This window comes from Canis lupus, chromosome 14 (genome assembly GCF_003254725.2).
Source record: "Canis lupus dingo isolate Sandy chromosome 14, ASM325472v2, whole genome shotgun sequence".
Classification (NCBI taxonomy): domain Eukaryota; kingdom Metazoa; phylum Chordata; class Mammalia; order Carnivora; family Canidae; genus Canis; species Canis lupus.
This window is the reverse complement of record NC_064256.1, coordinates 42,871,609-42,899,590: the sequence shown is the minus strand read 5'-3', so window position 1 is coordinate 42,899,590 and position 27,982 is coordinate 42,871,609. Positions and strand designations below refer to the sequence as shown.

Below are 27,982 nucleotides of genomic sequence, written 5' to 3'. Positions count from 1 at the left end.
CGGGGAACGCAGGGCTTCCCGTCTGGGCACCCCCGGGTCGCGCAACCGACGCCCAGGGAGGGGGCGGCGCGGCCGGGGCTACGCGGCGACCCCCGCCCCCCCCCACGCACTCCCTCCACGCACCCCCCCCCCCGCCCTCCTCCTCCCAGAGCGCTGGGCGAGCCGGGCCGCGCGCTGAGGTGCTGCCCACGTGCAGGGAGAGGCGCGGAGAGCCGGGCGTACCTCCGAACATGTGCGGCGAGAGGTGAGCCGGTAAGGAGCCGATCACCAGGCGCGGCCCGCCGGGGCCCCCGCCCGCCGGCCGGTCCCTGCCGCCGCCGCCGCCGCCGCCGCCGCCGCCGCCGTCCTCGGGGCTGCTGTGCACCGAGTCCTGCGAGCCGTACGGGCCGCTGCTGCTGTTGGGGATGCTGAAGGACGACTGCGCCGCGCGGGCCGCCGCCGCCACGCTCCCCACGGCCCCGCCGAGGGAGCGGCTGCGCGGGGCCGCCGAGGCCGCCGCCGCGCCGCCCGAGCCGCTGGGCTGGTGCGCGCCCGGCACCTGAGCCGGAAACCTCGCCGCGGCCCGCGCGCCGCCGCCAACGCCGCCAACGCCAACGCCGCCAACGCCGCCGCCCGCCGTCCCGTTGGTCCCTCCGCCGCTGCTGGAAGGTAGATCCGAGCCCGAGTAGGCGCGGGTGCGGCCGTTAGCGGCGGCCGGGCCGCTCTGCTTGGCGCCCATGTCCGCCCTGCCCCGGGCCGGGAGGGCGGGAGCGAGCGGGCAGGGCCGAGGCGCCGCGGCCGGCGCTGCCACCAGCCCGCACGTCCAGGGCCGCCGCCCGGAGCCCCGAAGGGCGGTCGGCGCCCGGCGCGCTCCGGGGCTCGCGGGGCGGGGGCGGGGGCGGGGGCGGGGGCGGCCCGCCGGAGGCCGCGGGGGGAGGCGAGGGCAGGAAGGAGGTCGCGCCGCGGCCGGCTCAGGTGGCGCTGCGGCGGCCGCCGGTTTCGGTTCTGAGGCGCCGCGACGGGCCGCTGCCGCTCTCTGCCGCCGTCGCCGCGCTCTGCGCTCCGGGCCTCGGTACCGCCTCCTCCCGGGCGGCCGCAGCCACCGCCGCCATCCTCCGGCTCACACGGCGGCGGCTCGCGGCTGAGGGGGAGGCGCCCGCCCAGACTCCGCCGGGGCCACCTTCCCTCCTCCCCCAGCCACCCAGCTGGTATTAACGGAGGAAAGAGGAAAAAAAAAAAAAAACGGGCGGCGCGTGAGGGGAGGACGGAGGAGGGGAGGGGAGGGAGGGGCGGCGCGCGCTTCCCGGCAACCGTCGCCGCGCTCCCCGCGGCGAAGGAGGGGCGCGGGGGGCGGGGGGCTGAGGGCCCCGGGGGTGGGGGCTGTGGGCGCCCGGCAGGGGAGGAGGCGCCCGGGCTCGCACCGGAAGGCCGAGGAGCAGCGCGGCTCCAAAGTGCACCCGGACTCGGTGTTTGGGTCGCGGGCGGGCGGGCGGCCCCACCCCCGCCCCCTCGCGCCGCCCCGCGGATTGGCTTCCGCCGGCCCGGCCCCGCCCCGCGGCCCCGCCCCCCCCCCGCGGCCGCGGCCTGCCCGCCCCGCCCCGCCCCGCCCCGCCCCGCCCCCGCCAAGGTACAGCGGTGTGGTAGGTGCTGCGGCCCGTGGGCTCGGTGACGGACGGGCCGTTGGCCCCGCCCCCTCCGCCACCGCGGGGCCGAAGCCGATTGGACGGACGGAGCCCCCCGGGGCGCCAACCAGAAGGCGGCCCCTCCCCTCGCACGTGGCCCTGGGACCCTGGATGAGACCGCGTCTCCCAACTTGTCGTCTTCCCTGCTGGGGGGTTGGGAAGGGTCTGTCTCCTGGGTCCTGAGCCTTCGGTTTGCGGGGGGAGGGGTGTTTGGGGAGGGGGTAACCCCCTCATCCGTGTTACTCAGAGCGTGTCTTTTAAATAAAACAGAAGCTCAGCGATGTTGATGATAAAAAACTAAGAACAGCAAAAACATAAATAACCCAAGAGGGCAGAAGCCAACTCAGATCTTCATGAGACTCACCCCCATGAAACTGACCGTTGGAGGAAGCGCAGTGGGAAGAACTGAAGATAATCCAGCCTGACCTTCGGTTGCAAAACGAAAACTGTGATGCGGAGAAAGCTGCACCTGATTTAGGACCATCTGGGGTCTAGGTCTGGGATCAGAACTGAATTACGTGTCGTTTTGGGCTTTAGTTTCCTGACCGGGGATGTTTATATTAAATTCCTAGGGCACCGGCAGCTTTAAAATCCTGTCGTTTCTCTAGGGTCACCTGGCTGGCTCAGTGGGTAGAGTAATGAGACTTTTGATATCTGGGTTGGGGGGCCCCACTTGGGTGTAGAGATTACTTAAATAAACTTTATAAATAATAATAAAGTCCTATAATTTCTCTAAAATGGAAATTAGCAAAATTTCCTGAGAAGCTAACAACTGATAAGTTAAAGAATTTCTTTTTTTTTTTTTTTTTTTTTTTTTTTAATCCTCAGTTCATTTCTGTAATGTAGTGTCTTGGTGGCAGAGCATGGTCTGGATATCCATTTTGAAAATGCCTGAAGTGTCCACTATGTGAAAATAATAATTGATACTTTTGCACAAGCTGCACAAATAAATACCTTATCTTTTTTCCACATTTGTAATGTCATTTGTGTGATGATTTTCATCGTCCAAAAATGATAATCAAGTTTTCAAACAAAAGTGAAGAATATGTAGATATAGATGCATTGAGTGTGTATATAAAACATATCTGAGAAAGTATATGCACGTGTTTATCAGTATATATGTAGCAGTATCTGAGAATGGAAAAACAAAGCGACTCAATGCAAACCTAAAAAAAATCTTTCATCCTGTGTGTGAGCTTACTCAGTAAGCAGAGAAAAATTTGAAAGGCTAAAGTGGTTATCAGAATGACAAGTTCTAATTCAAGAAGGTATTTAGTGATAGGATGTGATCTAGCTTTTACTGAATGAGGCCTTCAATGTAAAACTCTGGTAACAGGAATATAGAAAAGTAACACACTATGATTTTAAAAAAGGAGTAAAAGACTGATTGCAAGTCTCTGAGGAGCTAACAACTGAAAGAATTTCACATTCATCATTATATATGCATTTTAAAAGTTTAGGTGCCTATAACAAGGAGCAAATGCCATTCAGTAGTTAGAACTATTAAATGAAAAGATTTAACGATAAAACCGTATTATCCAGATTTTGTTATATTTTGCTTCATCACAACCAAACTTATATTTTGAAATCATTTTTACTTAGATGCTAATTACATGTCTCAACATTTATTCCTAGCTAGGGGAAAAAAATCCACCCCTTATAGAACCAGGTTTCTAACATTCATCTCACCCACAACAGCTAGAATTTTACATGTTTGAGCATTGATTTATGTCCCTACCTCACAAGACTAAATTTCATGATTGCATGTAAGGCGTGTGTTTTTTTGCTCACCATTGGCAGTGCTTGGCACACAGTAGCCTCTAGGTGAATATCTATTGAATAAATGAGTGGCCAGAAAAGTCATTTACAGCCTGAATATTGGACATAAGAGAATAGAAATTGAAGCTGATCATTAAGCTCATAATTACGCGTTTTGTGTGACTTTGTACCAGGCATCTTAGGACAAGATAAGCTACACCATGGGATCAAACTCCGAAACCTGAGGGCCATGATGCAAGGAAAGCACGTTGTGAGCTCACCTGGTCTGCCCTCTCATCTCTCTTCAGATGGTTCTCCACCTTAATGGCAATCTCGGGTTTCTCTTCAAAGTGGTGGCTTAGGGACCCATGCTCTTATGTAGCGTCTCAGCAGGCCCCAGACTCCTCACAGAGCCTTCTCTAAATCCTGTGTGCCTGGCTGGCCAGAGGAAAAGGGCAGCAATTGAAAGTAGTTTTGCCAAGCCTGGAAGGGTTTGCGTCCCTCCGACCCACGATCCGTGCTGGCAGAAATCAGTCACATGGTCTAACTCAACTGCAAAGGGGTCAGGAAATGTGGTCTTATGTGTGTGCCCAGAAAAAAAAAAAATCACTTTGACAAGCACATAGCAAGCATGTCTTTGCCACACACAAGAACAGTTGCCTGACTGTCAAATACCTAAGCTAAATATTAAATCTTAGTAAAACATTTTACAATAAAAGTTAAGTGAAAATTTTCTAGTGACAGTGAATTATTAACCCATCAAAATGTAAGCAAAGAAAAACTAATTTTCATATGCGTGCAGATCAGCTAAATTCTATCTACTTTTTTTCCCCTTAAACAGCAGAAATGTATTGTCTCAAAGTTCCAGAGACCAGAAGTCCGAGATCGAGGTGTTGGTTCCTCCTGAGGGCTGGGAGGGAGAATCTGTTTCATGCCTCTCTCCAGTTTATGGTGGTTTATTGGCAGTCTTTGACATTCCTTGACTTATAGGTGCATCCTCTTGCTCCCTGCCTTTGTCAACATGTCACACTCCCCGCGCGCCTATCCAGCTCCAAAATTCCCCTTTTAATAAGAACACAGGTCATATTGGGTTAGAGGTCCACTCTCCTTCAGCAACTAATTACATCTGCAACAACCTTATTTCTAAATAAAGTCACATTTTTCTGATACTGGGGAGTTAGAACTTCAACGTATGAACTTTGAGGGAACATACTTCAACAACCAGAACAAGGAGCAAAAAGGAGTGTTGGTGTGGCAAAATGGAAAGACATAACAGAATTTGGGTTCCAGTCTTAATCTGTTGATAATCTGTTGTTGACCTTGAGCAAACTGGGCAAATAAAGGAGATCCTATAGATGATACCGAGGCTTCTCTTCTAGTCCTGTTGTTCTCAAAATAGCACTGCTGTGGGAAGACTTTTCTGGAAATTTTAACACACCAACGGCGAGTACTTTCCTTTTCTGTTCTTTGGCCGCCTGCTACTGGTGGTCTTTGCTTTGGTTGACCAATTAGGGAGTTTCCTCAGAAAAGGGTTCCCATCCTTGTAACCTTCCACCATATGCATAATGTCAGCTCAAGGGTTCCTGGACTTTGGAAAGACTTTCCTCCACAGCCTCCCACAAAAATATAGCCAGGTCTTCCTCGTTTCACCAAGCATCCTTTCGGGGTCACAGAGAGGATGCTCCAGGGAAGGCAAGACACCACAGGCAGATGGGTGCCAGCTCTGCTGGGTGCAGAGCAGCGAAACAGTACCCCTTTCCCACCTGCAGCCCTGCACACCTACTTTAAATTGTGCTTCTAGAAACACCATCTAACAGAACTCTTAATTTAACCATGTAGATCAGTAATCCTCAAAGAATAGTCTCCAGATTAACAATATCTGCGTTGCCTGAGACTAAGTCAGAAAGGCAAATTATCAGACCCCTACCCCAGACCCACTGAATCCAAAAGTGCTTGAATAAGCCCTCTAAAGGGTTTTGATGCACACTAATGTTTGAGAAACACTGACCTGGATACTCACTGGTTAGTTTCAAAATAGAATACCACGTTTAGATGTGATCATCATTTTGATTAAATGCCCTCTCCATATGGATGTCTGCTGTGACCCCACTCCAACCACATCATCACGGGCTGACATCTGTATTCCCACTAAGTGCTGTGTTAATGCTTCCCCACAGCACTGATCATGCTGTTGATCTTGCTTGCTAGTCACTAAGCAATGTGGTCCATGATAGGCTTCACATCTTTTCTATTCTATAACCCCCAGCACCTAACAGTGCCTGGCACCTCTGATGGGCAATAGATGATCTGTGAATGAATAAATGAGTGAATGAATATTCTTACTTACATGATTGTTTCTTGAAGGTCACACATGACCTTGTCTTATACTTATTCTCCTTGACATCTCCTCTGTGGTATATGTCCCCCTCCTTTTCCTCTCTGGGTAGGCCTTTTTTATTCTTTCCCCATGATAATTCTGGAGTTAAAAAACCTTGGCTTGCTATGTTCTTTCCTTGGCCCTCTTCCTTCTGTCTTCACTCTCTTTCCAAACAGGAATCCACATTAAGCTGTCAATGTGTTTTATCGTCAACCAAACAGTTCTGGCTTCATATAAAATGTGTAGCTTCTTATTATATCCTACCAGTTCTTCAAAAATCAAAAGTGCTGCTTCATTTAAATCAGTACACATGGGTGTACATACATGTCTAGAACAGAAGCAAGTTTCATGAGCTCATACCCATGTAACATGGGATGCGCTCCATTTTCTATTGTATTACATTTCGCTTTTGTAAAATACTGGTCACTGCCTACTGAATTGATTTTACAACCCACTAATGGGTGGTAATCTGGTAATGAAGATCTGAATCACTGCTTTGCAAGCTTTAGTGCACAAAAGAAGCATTTGGAGATCTTGTTAAAGCAGACTGCCAGGCCCCACCCTCCAAGATTCTCATTCCTTGGTTCAGGGCGGAGCCCTGAAAATTTGCATTCTAACAAACAGCCCAGCAACAGGGATGCCATAAGACCTCAGACTGTATTTGGAGAAGCATCGCTCTAAATGATGCTTCCCTGTACATAATCAGAACTGTTCTTTTCATGTCCTCGTGACTCTTAAGTAACAGAGCCCCAGCTCTTTAAAATCCTAATCTCTGAAGCTTTTTCATATGCTCTATTTTTCTTCTTCCTCACATGATTAAATGGTGATATTCTGACCCAAGACTTTCGGGGTTTGAAATGAGTTTGAATTGTTAAAGCACTGAACATCGACAACATTGGTGGCCAGAAACCCACACTGGAACAGGTATGCTAATTGTGGGCTTGTCAGTAAAAATACCTCACTGATGGGACACCTGGCCGGCTTAGTTGGTAGAAAATGTGGTGTAGATTATTTAGAAAATGAAAAATCTTAAAACAAAAAAACAAACAAACAAAAACAAAAAGCACCTGCCTGATGGGTTTGCTGTTACACAGTTTGGATTTCAGTTGAAGTGAGTCTCTTCCCTTGGGCACTTATTCTTCTTTTTTGCTTCTCTTCCCATTCTTTTATTTTAATTAATTAATTAATTAAAAATTGTTTTTGTTTTTAACAATTTTAAAAATTGTTTAATTTTTAATTTTTTCTAAGGAAATTAAAATAGAGGTAACATACAGTGTTGTATTAATTTCAGGTGTACAACATAGTGATTCAACACTTCCATATATCACTTGGTGCTCATCACAGTGCAGTCCTTCATCCCCATCACTTCTTTCACCCATCCCCCACCCACCTTCCCTCTGGTAACCATCAGCTTGTTCTCAATAAGAATCTGTTAAGAATATGTTTCTTGAGATGCCTGGGTGGTTCAGCAGTTGGGCATCTGCTTTCGGCCCAGGGCTTGATCCTGGAGTCTCGGGATTGGGCCCCCCATCAGGCTTCCTGCATGGAGCCTGCTTCTCTCTCTGCCTGTGTCTCTGCCTCTCTCTCTCTGTGTCTCTCATGAAGAAATAAGATGTTTAAAAAAAATAAAATAAAGTGAGCTCATCCAGGAAATTCTTATTTTTTAAAAAAAGAATCTGTTTCTTGGTTTGTCTCTCTCTCTCTTTCTGTCTCTCTCTTTTTCTTTTTTCTTTTGCTCATTTGTTTCTTAAATTCCCACATATGAGTGAAATCATATGGTATTTGTCTTTCTCTGACTTATTTCACCTAGTGTTATACTGTCTAGCTCCATCTAGGTTGCTGCAAATGTCTTGCCCACTCTTTTTTAATTTATTTTTTACTAAGTAAACTCTATACCCAACATGGGGCTTGAACTCACAACCCCAAGATCAAGAGTCACATGCTCTACCAACTGAGCCAGCCAGGTGCCCTGTCTTATCCACTCTTTTAAAGCTGTGCTGGATCAGATCTTTGACAGTCAGGAAAACAGATGTGCATAGGGCAGAAGACCTGCCACATCATTTGTCCTCTCAGTAGGACCCACAGCCTATAAATAGGTCTCTCCTGCAACCAGCACCAGACCTACACTTTTTGCTAAAGTCTCTGCCATCCCATGTTTCCTTTCATAGTATGTAAAAGATGGCCATGGTTCCCCTCCTTCCCTGCTTTCTTTTAGGGTTATACACTACCCAGTCTCTTTACCAAATTATAGGACTATCTGCATAATTACTTATCTTTAAATAGCCTTTTTCCTATTATTTCATTTTAAAAAATTTGGGCAGCCTGGGTGGCTCAGCAGTTTAAATAAATAATAATAAAAATAATAATAATAAATAATAATGAATAATAAAAATAATCTTTAAAAAAAATTTATTCATGAGAGACACAGAGAGAGGCAGAGACATAGGCAGGGGAGGAGAAGCAGACCCCATGCAGGGAGCCTGATGTGGGACTCGATCCCAGGACCCCAGGATCACGCCCTGAGCCAAAAGCAGACACTCAACCACTGAGCCACCCAGGCATCGCTATTTCATTTCTTTAAAGAAATAAATGGACCATCTAAAATTTATTATTTTTATTTTTATTTATTTTTTAAACGATTTAATTATTTATTTGTGAGAGACAGAGAGAAAGTGAGAGAGAGGCAGAGACACAGGCAGAGGGAGAAGCAGGCTCCAAGCAGGTAACCTGATGTGGAACTTGAACCTGGGACTCCAGGATCATGCTCTGAGCCAAAGGCAGGCACTAAACCACTGAGCCACCTAGGCATCCCCAAATTTATCTTTTTTAAAAAAGATTTTATTTATTTATTTGAGAGAGAGACAGAGGGAGAGAAGCAGATTCCCCGCTAAGTGGGGAGCCCAAGGCAGGGTTCCATTTATCTTGCTAAATCCTATAGAAAACACTGTTTAGGATTTTAGTGGTGATTAGAAACTTATATCTTAAATTCTAAAACAAAAGTTAGTTTAGAGAAATGTCTAAGGATCACATTGTGTGGTAATTTTTCAGAGAACATCCATAATTTATACAATGCCTTTAACACACTTTTACTTTTCTATTATGAGTAAGCCAGATTCTCTCTTCCCTTTACTCTGATTGATTTTTTAATCAATCATGCCTATCTTCCAAAGGATGGAGCCAATCACTACCAGATTATAAACATACACCATGAAGTGGGTAAACTCAAGCCAGAGTCAGGCCCTGGATCTGTCCAGCACTGGCTGTGGGATTTAGGGCAAACTACTTAACCTGGCTAAACCTGTTTCCTCTCTAAAATGCAGATGATCATAAGACCAGTCTCACAGAGGAGTTGTGAGTCTCAAATGACTGAGTCTCTATCTGAAAATAATAATGAATGTGTTAATAAACTTACAAATTTTTATCCTAGTGTCACTATCTCTAGCAGGTTATACTAATTTGCATACTTTCTCTAGCAAGTCAAGATATTGTAATATATACTAATACTCACTGGAATTGATTTTATTACTTTGCATAATTTTAATGCATTATTGACACTTAGGCTTTATGGGTAATAACTGTTTAGTAGTCATTTTCTAATAAGTATGTACATCACTAATCTTCACACTATGACATATCATGATGACAAACCTACATTTTTCTACCACGGGATGGATGGATGTGCATGCATATATATCTCTATGAAACTTGAAAAGAAATTGTGATTGAGAGACCAGGGATTAGCTATTTGAAATTTCTAATATTTAAAGCTTCTTCTTTTAAAAAAAAATATCTTTTTATTCTAGAGGGCAGTTAAATTTCACTTTCACTAAGGAGACTTTGGGGTCCTGAATAGGATTAAATGTGTTGTAAAAGCACTTCATGTTAATCAATCAGTGACCAGATCCCTAAGCTATGTTAAACATAGATTCTGAATCATTTTCCTTTCTAAATACAGCTTGAGACACAATGTCAGCACCTATTTTTATTATCTAAAAATAATTCTTCTACATCAAAGTGGCATAGAGTAGTAATCAGAGCTTAAATATTTATATTATGCTCTACTCTCAATCTACTTTGGCTTGGAAATGACATTTAAAAAAAAATCATTAAAAGCCCTTATTTTAAAACCCTTAATACCAAATAACCACAAACCATGCTGCTTTTCCTCCATTATGAAGAAATCGCTCAGATTCCATACATAGCATTTTAAAAGGAATCCCTGATCTTTATTATTAGGGACCTACTGTTGAAAAAGATATAACATTTAGTGGAAAGGTGTGACATGGGGTCAGTACCAAGAGAATTTTCCCAGCCTAGTGAGGTAAAGAATAGCTTGGAGAAAAAATAGCTCTCTGCTACCTAATGCATGTGGCTCCACCTCCAATGCATATGCACTCTTATTCCTGCTTCCTACCGTTGGTTTAAATCACTATGGTTATACATGAATGATTAAAAAGTGTTATAAGACATTTTCCCTTACCACCTCCTCCCACCAAAGGTAGCCAAAAGCCCCAAGAAAGGCAAGCTCCTTATTTTTGGCCTAGATTGCATAAGGCTCCCAAGTACGGAAACTCTGTTTCTGTTTTATTTTTAATTCTCTACAGTGCCTGCTTGTAGAGCTCCCAGACAATCTGCACACAGAAGACATTCAGTAACTGCTGGGGATCACGAGGGACAGCAGTGATAATGCATGTCCTGAATTACTACTGACTTAACCAGGCTGTTGTTACCACATTAAGTTTGTGTGTGTCACATCTGCTGTCCTCTACACTCTTTGGCCAGGGCAGCCCATGCCCTAGGCAGCCAATTCCCTTGGAATTGCTACTGATTGATATATGCTCCCAGGTTAAGCCAGGTTGGAAATGGTAAGCTCATAATTGCAGGTCTAATTTTCCTGGGCAACAAGCAAAAACCCAGAGCAACAAGAGCTACTGTTCAGCCTGCCCCACCCTCCGTTTCCCAGAAGCCAGATGAGCTCTCTGGCTGTAGTCTAGGGATACAGGTTTAAACTGGGCAGATATTAGAACATAGCCCTCTACTGGGTCATCCCTGGTGCCTGGAGGCATTAGGATATCTTGGGACCCATACTGGAGATGTCTTCATTCTTTAAACCAAAAGTGGCTGGATGTCATTAATGTGCCCTTTCCTGTGTTTAGCACTAGGGATGCAAAATTTAACCAAGCACGGTCCCTGCCTCCAAAAACCTTATAGCTCATAGTCAGGGGACACAGATGTAAATAATGAAGTGAATCAAGTGCAGTGTGGTAAATGCATGCAGGAGCTGAGTGCACGGACGGGGGCTGGGTGAAGCGTAAGGAAGTGGTATTGAGCTGTCTTGAGAGAGAGTTGGCTTAAGCAGCCATGGGCATTCCAGGCTGAGGGAGCCTGAAGCAAGGGAGAGCTTTGAGCATGGGGTGCACTGCAAGCAGTTTGTTATAGCTGGAATGAAGAGTAGGAGGCCATGAGGTGAGCTAATAACCTGGAAAAGTAGGTTGAGGCAGAGTCTAACAGGCTGGGTGTGCTGGGCTAAGAGGTTGGAATCATTCCAGAAGGCAGACGGGAACCACCTCACAGAGAAGTAGCCTGACTGTGTTTACAGCTTAAAAATAAATCAGGAAGTATTTTGGAGGCTTTATTGATAGGAGGGAGGGAAACAGAGTACAGTGAAAGATGGGCCAAGAGGCTGATGTAGGGCAGATTCAAAAGCCATTAAGAGACTAGCCTCCACAGGTCTTGCAGACCAGTTGGATGTTGTGTATGACTGAGAAGGCACAGTCAGGGATGACGGAGAAGCTTTCTGCTCCCTGGTAGCACCAGGTAGGAAGTATGGACGAAAGGTCAAGTTTGATAAGCAGGGAGACAAAGACAGCTTTGCAAGGTGGAACACAACCAGCTTTGGGTTTGTGACAAGGCGCAGGGTTAAGTTCTGTTGGCTTTAGACACCCAATCCTATGTGGAATGGGTTGTTTCAGTCAGGTTTCTCAAAGGCCTGGATTTCATGTTGCACAGTGCTTGTCAGCCCTGAAGCCAGGTCTCCCACCCTCTGTGTGTGGGTTCTCCCTGTTTCACGAGAGACATCCTAAAAATGGGGAGTCACGAGGGGCAGCAGAGCTAGTGCTGTGCAGTCAGGTTGGAGGGCGACCAAATATTAATGCTGGGTGTGGCAAATTTATTTTTCTTCATTGTTAACATTCCAGGAGCAGGGGAAATTTAGGGCTTGTTATTTTCCAACACAGTTTGTGGTACAAACAGCGGTTTCCTCTTACACTAAATGAGGCTATTAAAAAGTTCTTCACCTCAAACATTGCATCATATATTATTTTTAAAATGATGACTCTGTTCAGCAGAAAAATGCCTACCTAAAGATGTCCATGCCCTCGTCCCTGGAACCCGGGAGTATGTCACCCTACATGGCAAGAGGGACTTTGTAGGTGAAGAGAAATGAAGGAGCCTGAGGTAGGGAGATTGTCCTGGATTATGTGAGTGGGCCCCATGTAATTACAAGGTTCCTTGTAAGCGAAAGAGGGAGGAGGAGAGGCAGAGGCATAGGAGGTAGAGTACAGTAGGAGGAGGACCTGATTGGCCATTGTTGACTTTGGAGACAGAAGGGGGCCACAAGCCAAGGAATGCCAGGGGCTTCTAGAAATGGGAATAGGCAAGGGAATGGATCCTCTCCAAGGATCCAAGCTTGGAGAGCTTCCAAGAGGAGTGCAGACCTGCTGACACCCTGATTTTAACCCAGTTAGACCCATTTGGTATTTCAACCTCTATCTAGAAGGTAATAGATTTGTGTTGTTTTAAGCAACAATGCTCATGGTAATTTCTTACAGCAGCACAAGGAGACTGATACAATGACTTTTCTTAAAAATTTCGGAAGCCCCCAACTACAAGCTGCCTCAAAACCAGAAACAAATCTAATAAGCGTGCCCATGATATCCTTAAATCCTTATGTGGCTAATCATACATCTTTTTTCTTGGCCCCCTGCCCTACTCTTAGCCATGGTAGCATTGGCTGTTGCGGTCTCCTGGGGCCGGGTGTCTATGGTAGCATGCTGCTTTTATTTATTTTATTTATTTTTTAAAGATTGTATTTGTATTTATGAGAGAGGGAGAGAGTGAGGAAAGGAGCAAGGGACAAACAGACTCCAAGCTGAGAGCCTGACATGAGGCTCGATCCCAGGAACCCGCAATCATGACCTGAGCCAAAGTCAGATGCTTAACCTACTGAGCCACCCAGGTGTGCCAGCATGCTGTTTTTGAATGACCCTATATGGAACACAGTCCTGACTTCCCAGCCTCGCAGACCGCCACCTAACTGCAAGCATTGAGATTAGAAGGTCATGGTATTAAAGGGAGGGCAGCCTTGGTTTCAGGGATTTTGTGTTTTAAAGTATATGTTGTAGACAATATATTTGGTGAAATTAAAATTCTCAAGATAGGCTTGTGTTTGCCAGGACCTGAGGAAGGCTCCTGGGTGAAGGCTGGGACATCTCCCACAGAGGAAAGAAGGTGGCAGCTGGGAAAGTCCACACTGACATCTAGTGATGCAAAACTGCACTGCCAAAGGCTTGAAACCTGAAGCAGTTTGCATCAATGGGCTCCTCATTTCTGATGTGTGTACCCCTCAATTCCCCTGTCCCCCAGGAAGGCTCAAGACCCAGGGCAGACCAGGGGATTCCAGCTGCCCTGGGCGGGGCCAGGGCAGGGCAGGCTTCTTTACACTCGTGTGCACTGGTGCAAAGTTTAGCCACCTGAAAGTTTTAGCTCTTAATTTTTTGGAATTATTTCCACACATTGTAAAGCTGAAGATTTTACTTTGAAAAGCCTTTTTGTGCTTCTGGTGGTTAGACCCTTTAAGGCCAAATGAGTTTCTAAGAGCATTTACATTTTCTAGGTCCACCTAATGATTCCTTTGGCTGTGATGTCCTGAGCACGAAATAAGCTGCACCAGGGACGATGGAACTAGTAGAGCAGGTATGCCTTTATTTGCCTCGAGAACTTTAACTGCATTTGGTTTTCACCAACTATGAAGCTAAAAGCACAGAAGAGATGGAAAAGAATAGCCCTTCCATTTTCCCAGTTTTCTCTGATACACATGATGAAAATAAGTCAACAGAGATAAGATTTCTCTTTCGTTAGTGGGGACAAAATTAGGAGCACGGCTGGATTTTGAAGGCTGGTGCAGGTACCCAGGTGAAAATGACAATGACGTGCATGTACTTAATGAGCTCTATACTTAAAAATGCTCAAAATGGTAAATTCTATGTTATGTACATTTTACCAGACTAAAAACATAACGAAGCTGACCCGCATCAGTAGCAGTGGGAATGGAAGAAGATTCAACAGATCTAATCAAATGATTTTCATATCACTCTCATGGGCAAAACACGTACATTAAGTGCAAATGAATGAATATTAACCTCCAGCACACTAATGCCTGAAACAGTCTTACAACCTTCTCATTGAAACAAACTGATCTAAACATTATGAAATAAAAAAAAACAAAAAAAATAAACATTATGAAATAATCAGATTTCACAAAAATGTGTGTGTTTTTCATACATGCAGAGTATTTTCTTTTATGGCATGTTTATATCAAGCTTCAAGCAAATCATACAGGTGGGAAAATAAAATGTGCTGCGCTAAAAATACATAGATTTAGCAGAGAGAGGGCAAAAAAGAAAAAAAACAGAGGCAGCTTCTGATTCAATTTCGACTGTCAAAAATATGAGAGGTAAAAGCATTACCAGAATTCAGTTGCTTCCATGAGGTGAAGAAAAAAGGAAAAGATAAAGAGGAAGGAACTACAGATATGACCCGTGCAAGACAACAGATTCATAGGTTTGGAAAAGACAATTTGTTACTTTTTAGAATTTGCAATACATTGAAATTGTGATTCACTGAAATGCTAGGGAGGAATTTGAAAAGCTCTTGAATTCCTTCAGTAGAACATAACATTTCAATTAAATGTTCACAAGTACATCTATCAGGTTTCTCCAGTATATCTTTTTAACAGATGGCATACTACTAATAAATGTTATTTATTTATTCCCATCCCCCACCACTGATTGGGTTAAGAAGTGAAAAGCACTGCCAAGACCAGTATTGAGGAGAATGACAGCTATGATTAGCATTTCATTTTAATACAGTAGGATTTTTTTCTACTGAATTAAAGTTATTCGACAATAACTCATGAGTTTCAGAAGGAAATGAGTTTCCTTTCTAGCTCACAAACAGCTTAAAATGTACCACTCCAAAAAAGTTTTTTTAAAGCCCTATCATACAGAAAATTCACTTAGCTTGATACACACAGACTTCAGAGAAACAAGAGTTTTGGAAAGCCAGGCCATCTCCTCTAGGATTTTGTAAACTCATTATCAGGCAGGGGAAGAGCAAGTGTCTATTACCTTCAATGACCAGTTTTAGAATGAATGTGACCTACAGTCAAATTTGAAATGGTGATGGCTTGATAAATTGAATAATAGAAACTGTCTTGTTTTTCATATTTAGTGTAATCAGGTTAATGGCTTTTGTATGATTTTCCAAACTACTTAATGGATATTTTTTAAAAGATTTTATTTATTTATTTATTTATTTATTTATTTATTTGAGAGAGAGAGAGAGAGAGAACACCTGCATAAGCAGGGGGAGGGGCAGAAGGAGAGGGAGCAAATAGACTCCCCGCCAAGTGGGGCTCTCTTACAGGACTCCAAGATCATGACCTCAGCCAAAGTCAGATACTCAACCAACTGAGCCACCCAGGTGCCCCCTTAATGGATATTTGATGATTTAAAATAATTATCTTTCTAGTCAGACAAAATATGAAGAATTCAGATTTTCCGGATATGTATCTATTTGTATCTGTTAGAGCAGGAAGATGGTTGGAGCAGAAACTCTAGGCATTGATCTATGACCAATGCCTATATGTGGTAAAATATTCATAGTGATATAAGAAAAATTATGACATGGGACGCCTGGATGGCTCAGTGATTGAGCGTCTGGCCTTGGCTCAGGGTGTGATCCCGGAGTATCAGGATTGAGTCCCACATAGGGCTCCCTGCATGGAGCCTGCCTCTCCCTCTGCCTGTGTCTCTGCCTTTCTCTGTGTCTCTCATGAAAAAATAAATAAAATCTTTAAAAAGAAATTATGACAATGCAGTGGTTGCTTTTTAAAAGAATCTATATAAAGCTAAACATCTTCAAACAGTATGATTCCTAAAAAATTAAATATGCAATTACTATATGACTCAGCAGTATGTATATCAGAATGGCTGGGAGTCATGTCTACTAGACAAAGAGCCCCAGGTGGTTCTAACAGGGCTCTATCCCCGCTTCCAGGTCTCATTGACTCCTCCCCAAAACTATCTAAACAGAGAATTCTTGCTCAGTAATATTCATACATCCAGGATATTTTAGTGGGGCTAGAAAGTACTTGGACTCTTCATTTGTGAATTCACCCTTTTGCCTTCACTACAGGGCTGCCTTAGCCTCCCAGAAAACAGGTAGGACTTCCAAGAGAAAGCAAGTCTTTCTGACATCTGACATCTGACAACCAATACCATATAGAAGGCTTTATTTCTAACACTAGTCCTTCACACTGGAATTTGAATACATTTTTTTTACTCTTACAGGCTAAGTTGTCTAGACATTTTGTTATTGTTTCCTCAAGGAAAAATGGAAGCGATTAAGTCAGGCCTTTCAAACTGCAGGTTATAACCCATTAGTGGAGCAGGAGAGCAATTCAGTTAGGAATGACCAGCAATTTTTTTTTCCCTCTAATGAAAGAGAAGTGTATTGAAGGACTAGAAGAATACCAAAGTGCAAAACATATAGTGAAGGTAAATACTGTTTCATTAAATTTATAAGTATATATTCTGGGCTGAGACATAAAATGTTTTTCCTAAACTGAGCCATAGGTTAGAAAAACCACTGGATTCATTACATGATCTCTATAATCTATTATAGCTTAAAATTCTATAAATCTCACTTTCATAGTAAACACAGAATTCTCCTTTCACCACACCAGCTCACCACCCCTGTCAACAAATCCAAGAGCTCCTATTTGTCCTTGAGGCGGATGTGCTGTCCTGAGAGCAATTTGCCTTGATTCCTTCATGCAGACTTAGAAGTTGGGTCTTCCTCTGATCTCTTCTGGCCCTGGGATAATGATTTTCATAGTGCTTATTCTACTATGCTGTAATTGTTTATTTGCCCATCTCCCAGCAAGCTGTGCCTGTACTTTAGCGAGGCCTGTTGCACATAAGAGAAATGAGGAAAGGAAAGAACCAATAGCTTCATTTGCTTATAAGAGTTGTTCTCAGACCCAGTATCACATCAGAATCCCCTGGGAAGCTTTTTAAAAGCCCAATACTCACACCACACCCAGACAATTAAACAGAATCAGTGAAGCCCGGGCATCAGGACTCTTTAAAGCTCCCCAGGGGAGTCCAGTATGCAGACAAGGCTGAGACCCACTGGCTAAGACGAGGAACTGGGGATCTTGTTACAATGCAGATTCTGATCCCCTAGGTCTGCAGTGGGGTTCAAGATCTATCCTTCCTTCCTTCCCTTTTTCCTTCCTTCCTCTTTCTTTTTTTTTAAATTAAAAATTCATTCATTCATTCATTCATTCATTTAGAGAGGTATGAGCTGGGGTGTGGATTGGGGGAAGGGCAGAGGAAAAAGGAGAATCCTAAAGCAGATCCCTCACTGAGTGCAGAGCCTATAACTCAGAGCTTGATCCCAGGACCCTGAGATCATGACCTGAGGAAATCAAGAGTTGGCCGCTTAATCAACTGGACCACCCAAGTGCCCCCAAGAATCTTTCTAACATACTTCCAGGTTATATTGATACTTCCGGCCTGCAGCTTACATCTTGAAGAACAAGAGAAGAGCACCTGATGGATACTGGCAATGTAGAATAAGCCGAGATAGCAAAATCAAACAGATCTGAAAGACCGCAAAGGTAGTGGCCAGGCATGTGGTTTCTGGAGGAAATTGCCAGGCGCTGTTTCTCACTAGCTATGTGACCTTGGGTTATTTACTTCAAGGTTTTCCCATCTGATAATGAAGTCTATCAACTCTTAGGGTGATTGTAAGGTTCAAGCAGCATACTTCATAAAGACACAGGCACATACATGTGCATGATTAGTATTATGATTATGTATCCCAGCTCCACCTACCAGCTTTGTGCCCTTGGCAAATAACGTAACCTCTCTGAGCTTCAGTTTCCTCAAATGTAAAATGGGAAATCATAATATCCATCTTACAAGATTGGCTTTACATAAACAAATGGCATGTAAAATTCTTAGCACAGTAATTGACCTGTGTACATGACCAATAAATGGTTATTCTCCAAATTAGTTTCATTCAAATTGTGATGAATCATTCTGACCTCCCATAGGCACATTCTCTATTTAACCATCTGTCAGATCTCAGAATCTTCTCTTGCCCCCACTCTCCACAGGCCCTAGGCTGAGGGCCAGATGACAGAAGATGGAAGGCTCATCTCCCTCTTCATTTCAACATGTTATACCTCAACAGCAGGACTTGTTTTTATCACCCTATTGAGTTCACATGGGTAGGTTTGGGCAGCAGCAATTATTCTCTATATTACTTTAAAGATGAAGAAATACTTGGCTCTGACATGTTGGATTTTCTCAAGCAAGTCCCATATGGAGGATAAAAGCTCTTTATTCTAATCAGAGCCAGAGAAACTGCTCCTGACTTCATGCTTCTTTAAATCCTCTCTTTCAAAACACTTGGAAGACCTGCAATGTGCCAGGTTTTGCACCAAATTCAAAGTAGAACTCAGCAGAGGTTTGAACAAATTGCTGCAGGATCACAGGCAGGGGTCTGGGAGATGGGGAGAGGCAGGCTCTGACAGGTGGAGATGGGGGCAGATAACATATGATGTTTCATAGAAGACGTGCTATTTTGGCTGGGCAGGGAAGGTTAAGGAGGAGTTGATAAGTGAGAAATGGGGGGAAAGGTATTCAGAAAGAGAGAACAGCATGAAAAGTGGGAACAAGGTGGGAAACTGCATGGAATGATCAATATGTTCGGGGAATGGCAGGTAGCCGGACTCGAAGAAGATAGAGTTAGAAAGTTGGCCTGGGCCAGATTGTAAACCAGATAAAAGAACTGGGATTTTAATCCTGTTTCATCAACCAAATAGGTCACTTCTGAGAGCTAACTAGATGGAATCACAGAACACCCAGCACAAAACTGCCCTGTTTCAGGCTGACACCTGAGGCTAACACCTCAGCTTTGGAAAACCTTGAAGGCCTGACACTGTTCAGATTTGTGTATATTGGACAGGATCCTGACAGCAATGTGGATTGGAAAGGAGAGGGAGTGCCTATAGTCAGGTAGCCAGCTAGGAAGGCAGCGGGGACGGAGAGGAGAGACATCTAGGAATAGGTTTTGTCAGAAATAACAATGGATTGAATATATGGGGACAGAGGAGGAGTGAGAATATTTAATGACTTGGCATTTCCAGGCCAGGTGATATGAGGACTAAGGAAGACAAGAAGAGGAGGAGGTTTTGGGAGGCACGCTGTGTTGGAGATACTTGTTGGATATTGTTGTTAATGTCAGTGACCCACTGGCATTTAGGGCTCCAGGTGTGCTGCTCGCAAGTGGAGATGGGAGACAGAGATAGGAGACATCCTAAAGAATGATACTAGGAGGAAGTTGCTGAAAATCACCGAGGGAAAGGAGATGGAGAGGGAGAAAATATGAAATATGAGACCTAGGGTACACATGCAAGGGGGCTGGTAGAAGAGTTGGGGAAGGAAGATGGAATCAGAGCAGTTGAAGGAAAAACAGGAGAGAGAGTGCCCCAGAAGGTGATAGAAGGAGCAGATTTGGGCAATGAGGACTAATCCACTCATTCAAGACCCTCCAACAGGTAGAATGCGAAGAAGACTGACACCATTCTTGACAAGAGACCGTCTATCATTGTTGAACTTTCTGGAGTGGTGGAGGTGGAAGCCCAGACCACAGAATGTTCAAGACTTCTGGAGCCTGAGTCCTGGAAGGAAGCCCTAGAACACACTTCCCCTGGGGACTAATCATGACTGGGAGGGGAAGAGGCTACGGTAGCTCAAGGGGGAGGCAGTTTGCTTGCTCCATTTCCTTCTTGCTGTTTACCTCAGAATCTGGTATAAACATGTGGTTAGAAAACGAGAGACAAAGAAGCTGAATGTACTTCAGTGTCTTCTGGGTCTCACTTTTATAGTCTTGAGTCAGGGACTTGAAGTGCTTTTCCTTGTCCAGGGTGACAGCAGTTTTAAGCGATTGTGTTTATTGTGTTTTCCAGCCCCAAATCTTGTTGTCTTGGCTTGTATAGGGATGTAACTTGGTAATGGCCCAGTTAGGACATTGCAGTGTCTAGTGTGTAGGCACACCAGTGTGTAGGCCTCTATAGCTTAGCTATTATAAACTGTGAAAAAAATCAATTAAAAGTTTACTTCATGAATACTCATGATTCTGTGCGTAAGATGAAAGTGGATGGGATCATGGGCCCTGAGAGCAACTGGGTTATTTGTCTTATTATTGAGTTGTAAGAGTTCTTTATGTGTTCTGGAAAGCAGGCTTTCCAAGATACATGATCTCCAAATATTTTCCTCCATCCTGCGGGTTAACTTTTGACTGTAATAGTGTCCTTTGAACCACATTTTTAATTTTGATAAGATCCAGTGGATCTATTTGTTGGCGTGCAATTGTTCATAGCATTACCTATAAGATTGGTAGTAACGTCCTCATTTTAGTAGCTTTCTTCTTCTTCCTCTTTGTCAGTCCAACTAAAGGCTTGTAAATTTTACGTTTTCATCATTTGAAAAATGGGCGAAGGATTTGCATATACATTTCTCCAAAGAATATTTACAAATGCCAAGAAGCACATGAAGAGATGCTGAACACCACTAATCATCAGGGAAATACAGATCAAAACCACAACGAGGGGCCACTTCACACCCACAAGGGTGGGTAGGAAAAAAAAAACAGAAATAATATATGTTGGTAAGGAGGTAGAAAAACTGAAACTCCTTGTGATTCCTCACAGAAATGTAAAATGGCATGGATTCTTGAAAAACAGCCTAATAGTTCCTCAAAAGGTTAAACAGAGCCCTGGCAGATGCTTTCCCCCCTGGAGCCACCTGCACCGTCCAGCCATGGTCAACCCCACCATGTTCTTCCACGTTGCTATGGACAGTGAGCCCCCAGGCTGTATCTCCTTTGAGCTTTTTGCAAAGTTTCACAGACAGTAGAGAACTTTCATGCTCTGAGCACTGGGGAGAAAGGATTTGGCTGTAAAGGTTCCTGCTTTTACAGGATTATTCTGGGACTTCTGTGCCAGGGTGATGACTTCACATGCCATATGGCACCAGCAGCAAGTCCATCTATGGGGAGAAATTTAATGATGAAAATTTCATCCTGAAGCACCCAGGTCCTGGCATCTCGTCCATGGCAAATGCTGGAACCAACACAAACGGTTCCTGGTTTTTCCTCTGCACTGCTGGCACTGAGTAATTGGATGGCAAGCATGTGGTCTTTGGCAAGCTGAAAGAGGGCATGAATACTGTGGAAACCATGGAGTGCTTTGGGTCCAGGAATGGCAAGACTAGCAAGAAGATCACCATTGCTGACTGTGGACAAATCTAATAAATTTGACTGTGTTTTCTCTTAACCACCAAACCATTCCTCCTGTAGCTCAGGAGAGCGCCCCTTCACCCTCATCTGCTCTAAATATCCAAAAATCTTTGTGCCATTTAAAAGGGCAAATTTTATGGTTGTGAACTGTATCTCAATTTTTTTTTTTTAAAAAAAAAGGCTTCATTAACACCATTAAGCTCTTGTCCCCACCACTTTCTCCCAATTTATCTTATCAATTCCTGACCTCACTGCCTTCTCTCTACAGATGCCTTTACCCCTCCTATTCCTGTGCCTGGACCAACGTCCTTTTCTCCACCTTGTTTGTGAGACTAACTCCTATTCATCCTGCAAAATCACAGACACTGTTTTCCTGTAGAAAACCTTCCTGAACCTTCCTAAGTTCATTACTTCCTCCTCTGTACCCTCTCTGTCCCTCCCACACACATTTCTAGTATTTATCACAGAGCTCTAAATTCTTTGTTTAGGAAATGAGCTCTCTGAGAGCAAGAATTGTGTCTTAAAGATTGTTGCCTCCTCAGAGCCTAGAACAAACAGTTGCAATTAGGTAAAGTTTCCTTGAAGTTGAATCCGAAAGTCAAAACTATTTCATGCTGCATATTGCATTAGGTAATAATTCTTTGTTTGGTTTCAAAAAGCCAGAGAGAGATTGGTCCTTCATCAGACAGTCTTTGGATTTACTGCTACAAAACTATTCCGACTAATTTCTCCCCAAGGATTTCAAAAGGACTAAATTATCTTAACATTGGATCTCAACATTCCTGGCACATGAAGCAGGTGGGACTCTTCTTTTCTGGCAGGGTTGTCTCTACGCGGTGCCAGCAGGCATAGACCTCACGGGTGAAGCTTCTTCATAAATGCAGTGACCAGAGAAAAATTAATTGCTGCTTTCACATTGTGCTTGTGTGATCTAGAGGATTCTGCAGAGCTGCTGCTAATACTTCAGCTATTGTCAAACTAGCCTATGAGAAATGCACTGAAGTTGATCCACACCAGTCCTCAGTCCAATTTGTGTAGGTCACAGCAAAGATGAATTCTTGCCAAAATAAATGAGTGAAGAACGCGTGCTTACAGAACTGCATCTAAGATACAGTAATCTTGTTTGTCTGAGGGTCCTCACTGTTTCTGGATCAAAACAGGGCAAATCTTAAAGCCCTGTCTCACTAGTAAGTAGCTCTGAGGTCACGCATGTAATGACTAATGTCACAATCCCCTATGTCAGCTTGACCCTCACCCTTTTTTCCCGTGGCCATTTTGACCATGAAAATACCTGGATGCTTGGGACTTCTCAGCAAACGCCAAGCTTCCAAAGCTTACAGAGGCTTGGAAACATAGCCTGTCTGCAGGCAAAGAGAGAGTAGGTGGGTATTGAGGAGAAAGGATAAAACAGGTTTCAGTTCTGAATGAGGGGAAACCACATTGTACCAAGACACAACAAAGGCTCTGTGGAAGGCTCGTAAAAGACCCTCTGATGAACAGATCTGCATGAGGTGGCAGTAGAGGGTATATACACGTGTGTTTGTGTGTGCTTACACATGTAAGTGGGATGAAAGAGGGTAAGGGGTGTGTGAGGTGGGGTGAGCAAGGTAGGGAATAAAGAAGTGGGGGTGGGGGACAAGAGAATCTCAGAACCTCCCATAATCTCAGAGAGCCAAGCTGACTTCCCACAATGTCAAGGCGCCATGCCTGCTGCTAGCAGTATGTCTCCTCTCCCCATACGTAACCATGTGAAAGGGAGTGAACCAGTGGAGACGGCTCCAGGGGATCTCTAAAATGGAGACTGTCAGGCCTGAACTTGCTTCATCAACTACCTTTGAACAAGTTGGCAGTCGTGGGAAAGCAGAAATAACAAAGTGGATGCACTCCAATGAATTTGAGTTGAAATGGAATCCTCAGCCTGTGAGGACCTTCCAGTGGTGGGATGTGATCGTTCTCTGTGAGGAGCAACAAGGCATTGGGGAACGTGGCGGCCTGACTGGCCAAGTGGATGCAGTGGTTCCCTAGGGAGCAGCCTTAACAGTCTGCCCTTTCTGAGGGACTGCTTGTTTAAGGGTGGTGAAGAATAAGAGAAGTAGACCGGAAATGAGGCCTCTTACAATTTCCTTGAACTCCGAATTTTAGGCTCATTATTACACATGAGAATGTCTAAAAAACCGTCTCTGGCAAATAACAGACCTCAAGCTGGGATTATTAGAAATGAGGTTTAGGAAGGAAACAGGTACAGTTAGGGCCATTATGAGGACCAAGTCCAAGCAACTGGACATAACTTGATAGAAGCCCGATTTATAAGACAAATCTCCCTACCACGAAAAACTTGATTTCTTTTTTGAATAAAGTCTTCTAGTTTTTAGCCTTTCGGTGTTTTTTTTTTCTTTTTTTAATTTAAAAAAGAGGGGATCCTTGGGTGGCTCAGCGGTTTAGTGCCTGCCTTTGGCCCAGGGTGTGATCCTGGAGCCCCGGGATCGAGTCCCACGTCGGGCTCCCGGCATGGAGCCTGCTTCTCCTTCTGCCTGTGTCTCTGCCCCTCTCTCTCTCTTTCTATGTCTATCATGAATAAATAAATAAAATCTCTAAAATATTAAAAATAAATTTAAAAAAGATTTTATTTACTTATTTGACACACACACACACACAGAGCACAAGCAGGGGGAGAGCAGAGGGAGAGGGAGAAGCAGGCTCTCTGCTGAGCAGGGAGCCCAATGAGGGGCTCCATCGCAGGACCCTGAGATCATGGCTTAAGCCAAAAGCAGATGCTTAACTGGCTGAGCTACCCAGGTGCCCCTTGCAGTGTTTTTAAAAATAAGCTTAAAAGGGTAAATGAAATCACCCAAAAATCTACCGAGAGGCAACTACTATTAGTATTTCAATATATTTCTAGTCTTCCATTAATTTTTCTTTCTATAATTGAAATTATAATGTGTTTGGATTAGTTGGGCATTTGTCATTGTTGCTGCTGCACAGATGGAAGATTTGCTAAAGTTACCTTAATTAAGTACCATAAGTTTATTGTTAAGAGTATAGGCCTCATATTGTGGGACCTCAGGACTGAATGTCAGACAGATTGCATGGTGTCTAGAAAGTTGTTCTGAGACTTCAGGTCATCCAGGGCTCAGCATGGCTTTAGCAAACCAGGTTATTTATTACCCTCTCACTCACTTAACTCTATATACTTGTGGCAGATGGTGTTTTCCAAAGATGCTGCAATAGTATCTCCCATTCCACATGCTCCTCCAGAACTTTGACATTCTTTTTTTTTTTTTAGATATTATTTATTTATTCATGAGACACACACACAGAGAGGCAGAGATATAGGCAGAGGGAGAAGCAGGCTCCCTTTGGGGAGCCCAATGTGGGATTTGATCCCGGGACTCTGGGATCACACCCTGAGCCAAAGACAGACGCTCAATCACTGACCCACCCAGATGCCCGAACTTTGCCATTCCTGAAGCAAGATGTGGAGCCTACGACCCCCTGCCTTTGAAACTGGAGTGAGCTTGGGGCACTTGGGTGGCTCAGTTGGTTAAGTGGCCAACTCCTGCTATGGGCTCAGTTCTTGATGTCAGGGTCACGAGTCATAAGTTCAAGCCCTGCTTTAGGCTCTGCTCTGGGCATGGAGCCTACTTAAAAAAGAAAAGAAATTGAAATGACCTTGGTGACTGCCTTGGCCAACAGAGTCTGGTAAGAGTAATACTCTTTTTCTTGGTTATCTTTAAAAATAGGCTCCATGCTGGGCCTGCATGCCCAATGCAGGCCAGAACTCATGGCACTGAGATCAAGACCTGAGCTGAGATTGAGGTAGATGACTAACCAACTGAGCCACCCTGGCGCCCCCAACACTCTGACTTCTAAGTCCAGGTCATAAAAATGCCATGTGCTTAAAAAAAGAAAAGAAAAGAAAGTCATTCTCTTTAGCCTCGTCCTGTTGAAACCCGTCACCATGCTGTGAGACAGTCCATGAAGACGACCATATGGAGAAGAACGAAGAAGGCCCATGGCTCACCGTGAGTAGCCAGCCCAAATGTGCCAGCCGTGTGAGTGTGTTGTATTAAAACTGGACCCTTTTCCCCCGGCTGAACTTCACTCGCTGACTCTTCTCATGAAACAGAAACTAACTGTCCCCACTCAGTTCTGACAAAATTACAGATTTGTGAGCAAGGTAAATTTTTATTGCTATCTTAGGATGCCAAGTTTGGGGACGGTGCATTATACGGCAATAGATAGTGCCTCTTCACCACCATGATGGACACGCAATGCCTTTTTAACCTCTCCCTGGTGTCCAATTGCTTTTCCTTCACTGGGCCTCAGCATTAGGTTCTGCCAAGGAAAGTTCTGCGTGATTCAATTAATTATTATATTCCCTGCTGGCCATTCTGCAGGTAAATTGGCTTTTCCTGGGCAGCTTTCTGTTCCTGGCCCAGCTGTGGTCAGCTGGAAAGTTGACTGGATAAGAGACCTGTGGAAGAGGACAACAGGAATGGCTGGCATTCTAAGGCCTCTCCTAGGCAGGTTAGGTTCTGCTAACTATTCAAGCTTACTGATTTTTCTCATTTATTTATTTATTTATTTTTAAAGGTTTTATTTATTCATTCAAGAGAGACAGAGAGAGGCAGAGACACAGGCAGAGGGAGAAGCAGGCTCACTGCGAGCATCCTGATGTGAGACTATCCCAGGACCCCAGGATCATGCTCTGAACTGAAGGCAGACACTCAACCGCTGAGCCACCCAGGCATCCCGATTTTTTCTCATTTAATTACAAGTCTTTGCAATGTTAACAAATGCTTCATGAACACAATTTCTAATAACTACCTTTTGGATTACTTCATAGATACATCATTATCGACTGAATCATTACCTTGGTGAACATTTAAGTTGTTTGTAGCAATTTTTTTCTTTTCTTTTATTGTTCTAAGTAATGATGCAGTGAACATCTTTTCATGTAAAGCTTTGTCTCCCTAAGAAAAATATTTCTCTAAGAATGAAAGTATAGCGTCAAAAGGATGAGCATTTTCAAACCTCTTAAAATGTATTGCCAAATAATGTCCAGAAAGTTTATATCCATTTATCTGCCTACTAATGGTGTATAATATAGAGCACGTACACCACATCCTGGCCAGCAGTGAGAATTAACGTTGTTTAAAGAAACATTGTTATTTCAATGATTTGAAAATGGGATTCAGTCTTAACTTTAATCTGCATTTCTTTCATTAATGAAGTTGAACTTTTTTTTCAAATGTGTATATACCTCTCATAATTCCTTTTTTCAGTGAGTTGTCAATATATATACGTGGAAGATTCTTCTCTGGGGCCTAGAAATGTGTATATGACGAAGTTTCATTTAAACATCTTTGCCAAGACGCCTGGGTGGCTCAGCGGTTGAGCGTCTGTCTTTGGCTCAGGGCGTGATCCTGGAATCCTGGGATCCAGTCCCATGTCGGGCTCCCTGCATGGAGCCTGCTTCTCCCTCTGCCTGTGTCTCTGCCTCTGTCTCTGTCATGAATAAATAAAATCTTAAAAAAACAATAAACATCTTTGCCCCAAGATTTTGTCTCTTCTCATCCCTCGTGATGCTCCCCATTCTTCTTTTCCTTAATGTTTCATTGTGGTGTTTTTAACTATGATCTTTCTTGTTTTACGGTTTTCTATAGCCCATATTTAGAGATTCTAAGAAGAAACGTTTTGTTCAAACCAGTTGGCATTTAGAGGTCTCAGTTTAAAACTTTAACCATCAGCAAAGTGAAATCTCAGGATCCAGATGTGCCTATCTCTCATTGGATTACATGATCAAATCTAACGCTGTGTTGGTTTTGATTATTTAAGGTTACGTGTACATGAGTCCAAGATTTTACTTTATTGTTTTTTCTTTCCTTCTGTATTAGTAGGGGTTCTCTAGAGAAACAGAACCACTAAGAGGTGTTTTTCTTTCCTTCTTCCTTTCTTCCTTCCTACCTTTCTCTCTCTCTCTTGAGAAATTTTATCATAAGAAATTGGCTCAATAAAATATTTTTAAAAAAGGGGGTGGGGGCAGCCGGGGCGGCTCAGCGGTTTAGCGCCGCCTTCAGTCCGGGGCCTGATTCTGGAGACCTGGGATTAAGTCCCATGTGGGGCTCCCTGCATGGAGCCTGCTTCTCCCTCTGCCTGTGTCTCTAGCTCTCTCTCTCTCTGTGTCTTTCATGAATAAATAAAATACTAAAAAAAAAAAAAAAAAAAAAAAAGGAAAGAAATTGGCTCAGATGATTATGGAGGTTGAAAAGCCCCAAGATCTGCACTTGGCAAGCTAGAGACTCAGGGGAGCTTGTGGTAATTCCAGTCCAAGTCTGAAGGCCTAAGAACCAGAAGAGCTAATAGTGTAGTTCCAGTCTGAAAGCCAGAAGGCTTCATGACCCAGGAGAGCCAATGTTTCAATTTGAGTCCAAAGGCAGCAAAAGACCAATGTCCCACCTCAAAGTCAGTTAGGAGGGAAGAGTTTCATCCAGAAATCCCGCAAAGGCACATGGAGAATAACATTTGACCA

The 27,982-nt window shown here is 44.1% G+C and overlaps 1 protein-coding gene and 1 pseudogene across 2 annotated transcripts in view; one reads left to right on the top strand and one right to left on the bottom strand.

Annotated features, from left to right (window-relative positions):
• Positions 1 to 859, bottom strand: part of ZNRF2 (zinc and ring finger 2) — a 108,585-nt gene extending 107,726 nt beyond the window's left edge. For both annotated transcript variants that reach the window (XR_007402081.1, XM_025464513.3), the window contains exon 1: positions 223 to 859. Coding sequence is in view for 1 of the 2 variants with exons in the window: in XM_025464513.3 (XP_025320298.3) it covers positions 223 to 718 (496 nt within the window). In the remaining variant the exon portion in view is untranslated. The remainder of the gene's footprint in view (positions 1 to 222) is intronic.
• LOC112670662 (peptidyl-prolyl cis-trans isomerase A-like) lies at positions 506 to 25,377 on the top strand (annotated as a pseudogene).
• Positions 25,378 to 27,982: the final 2,605 nt, after the last annotated feature.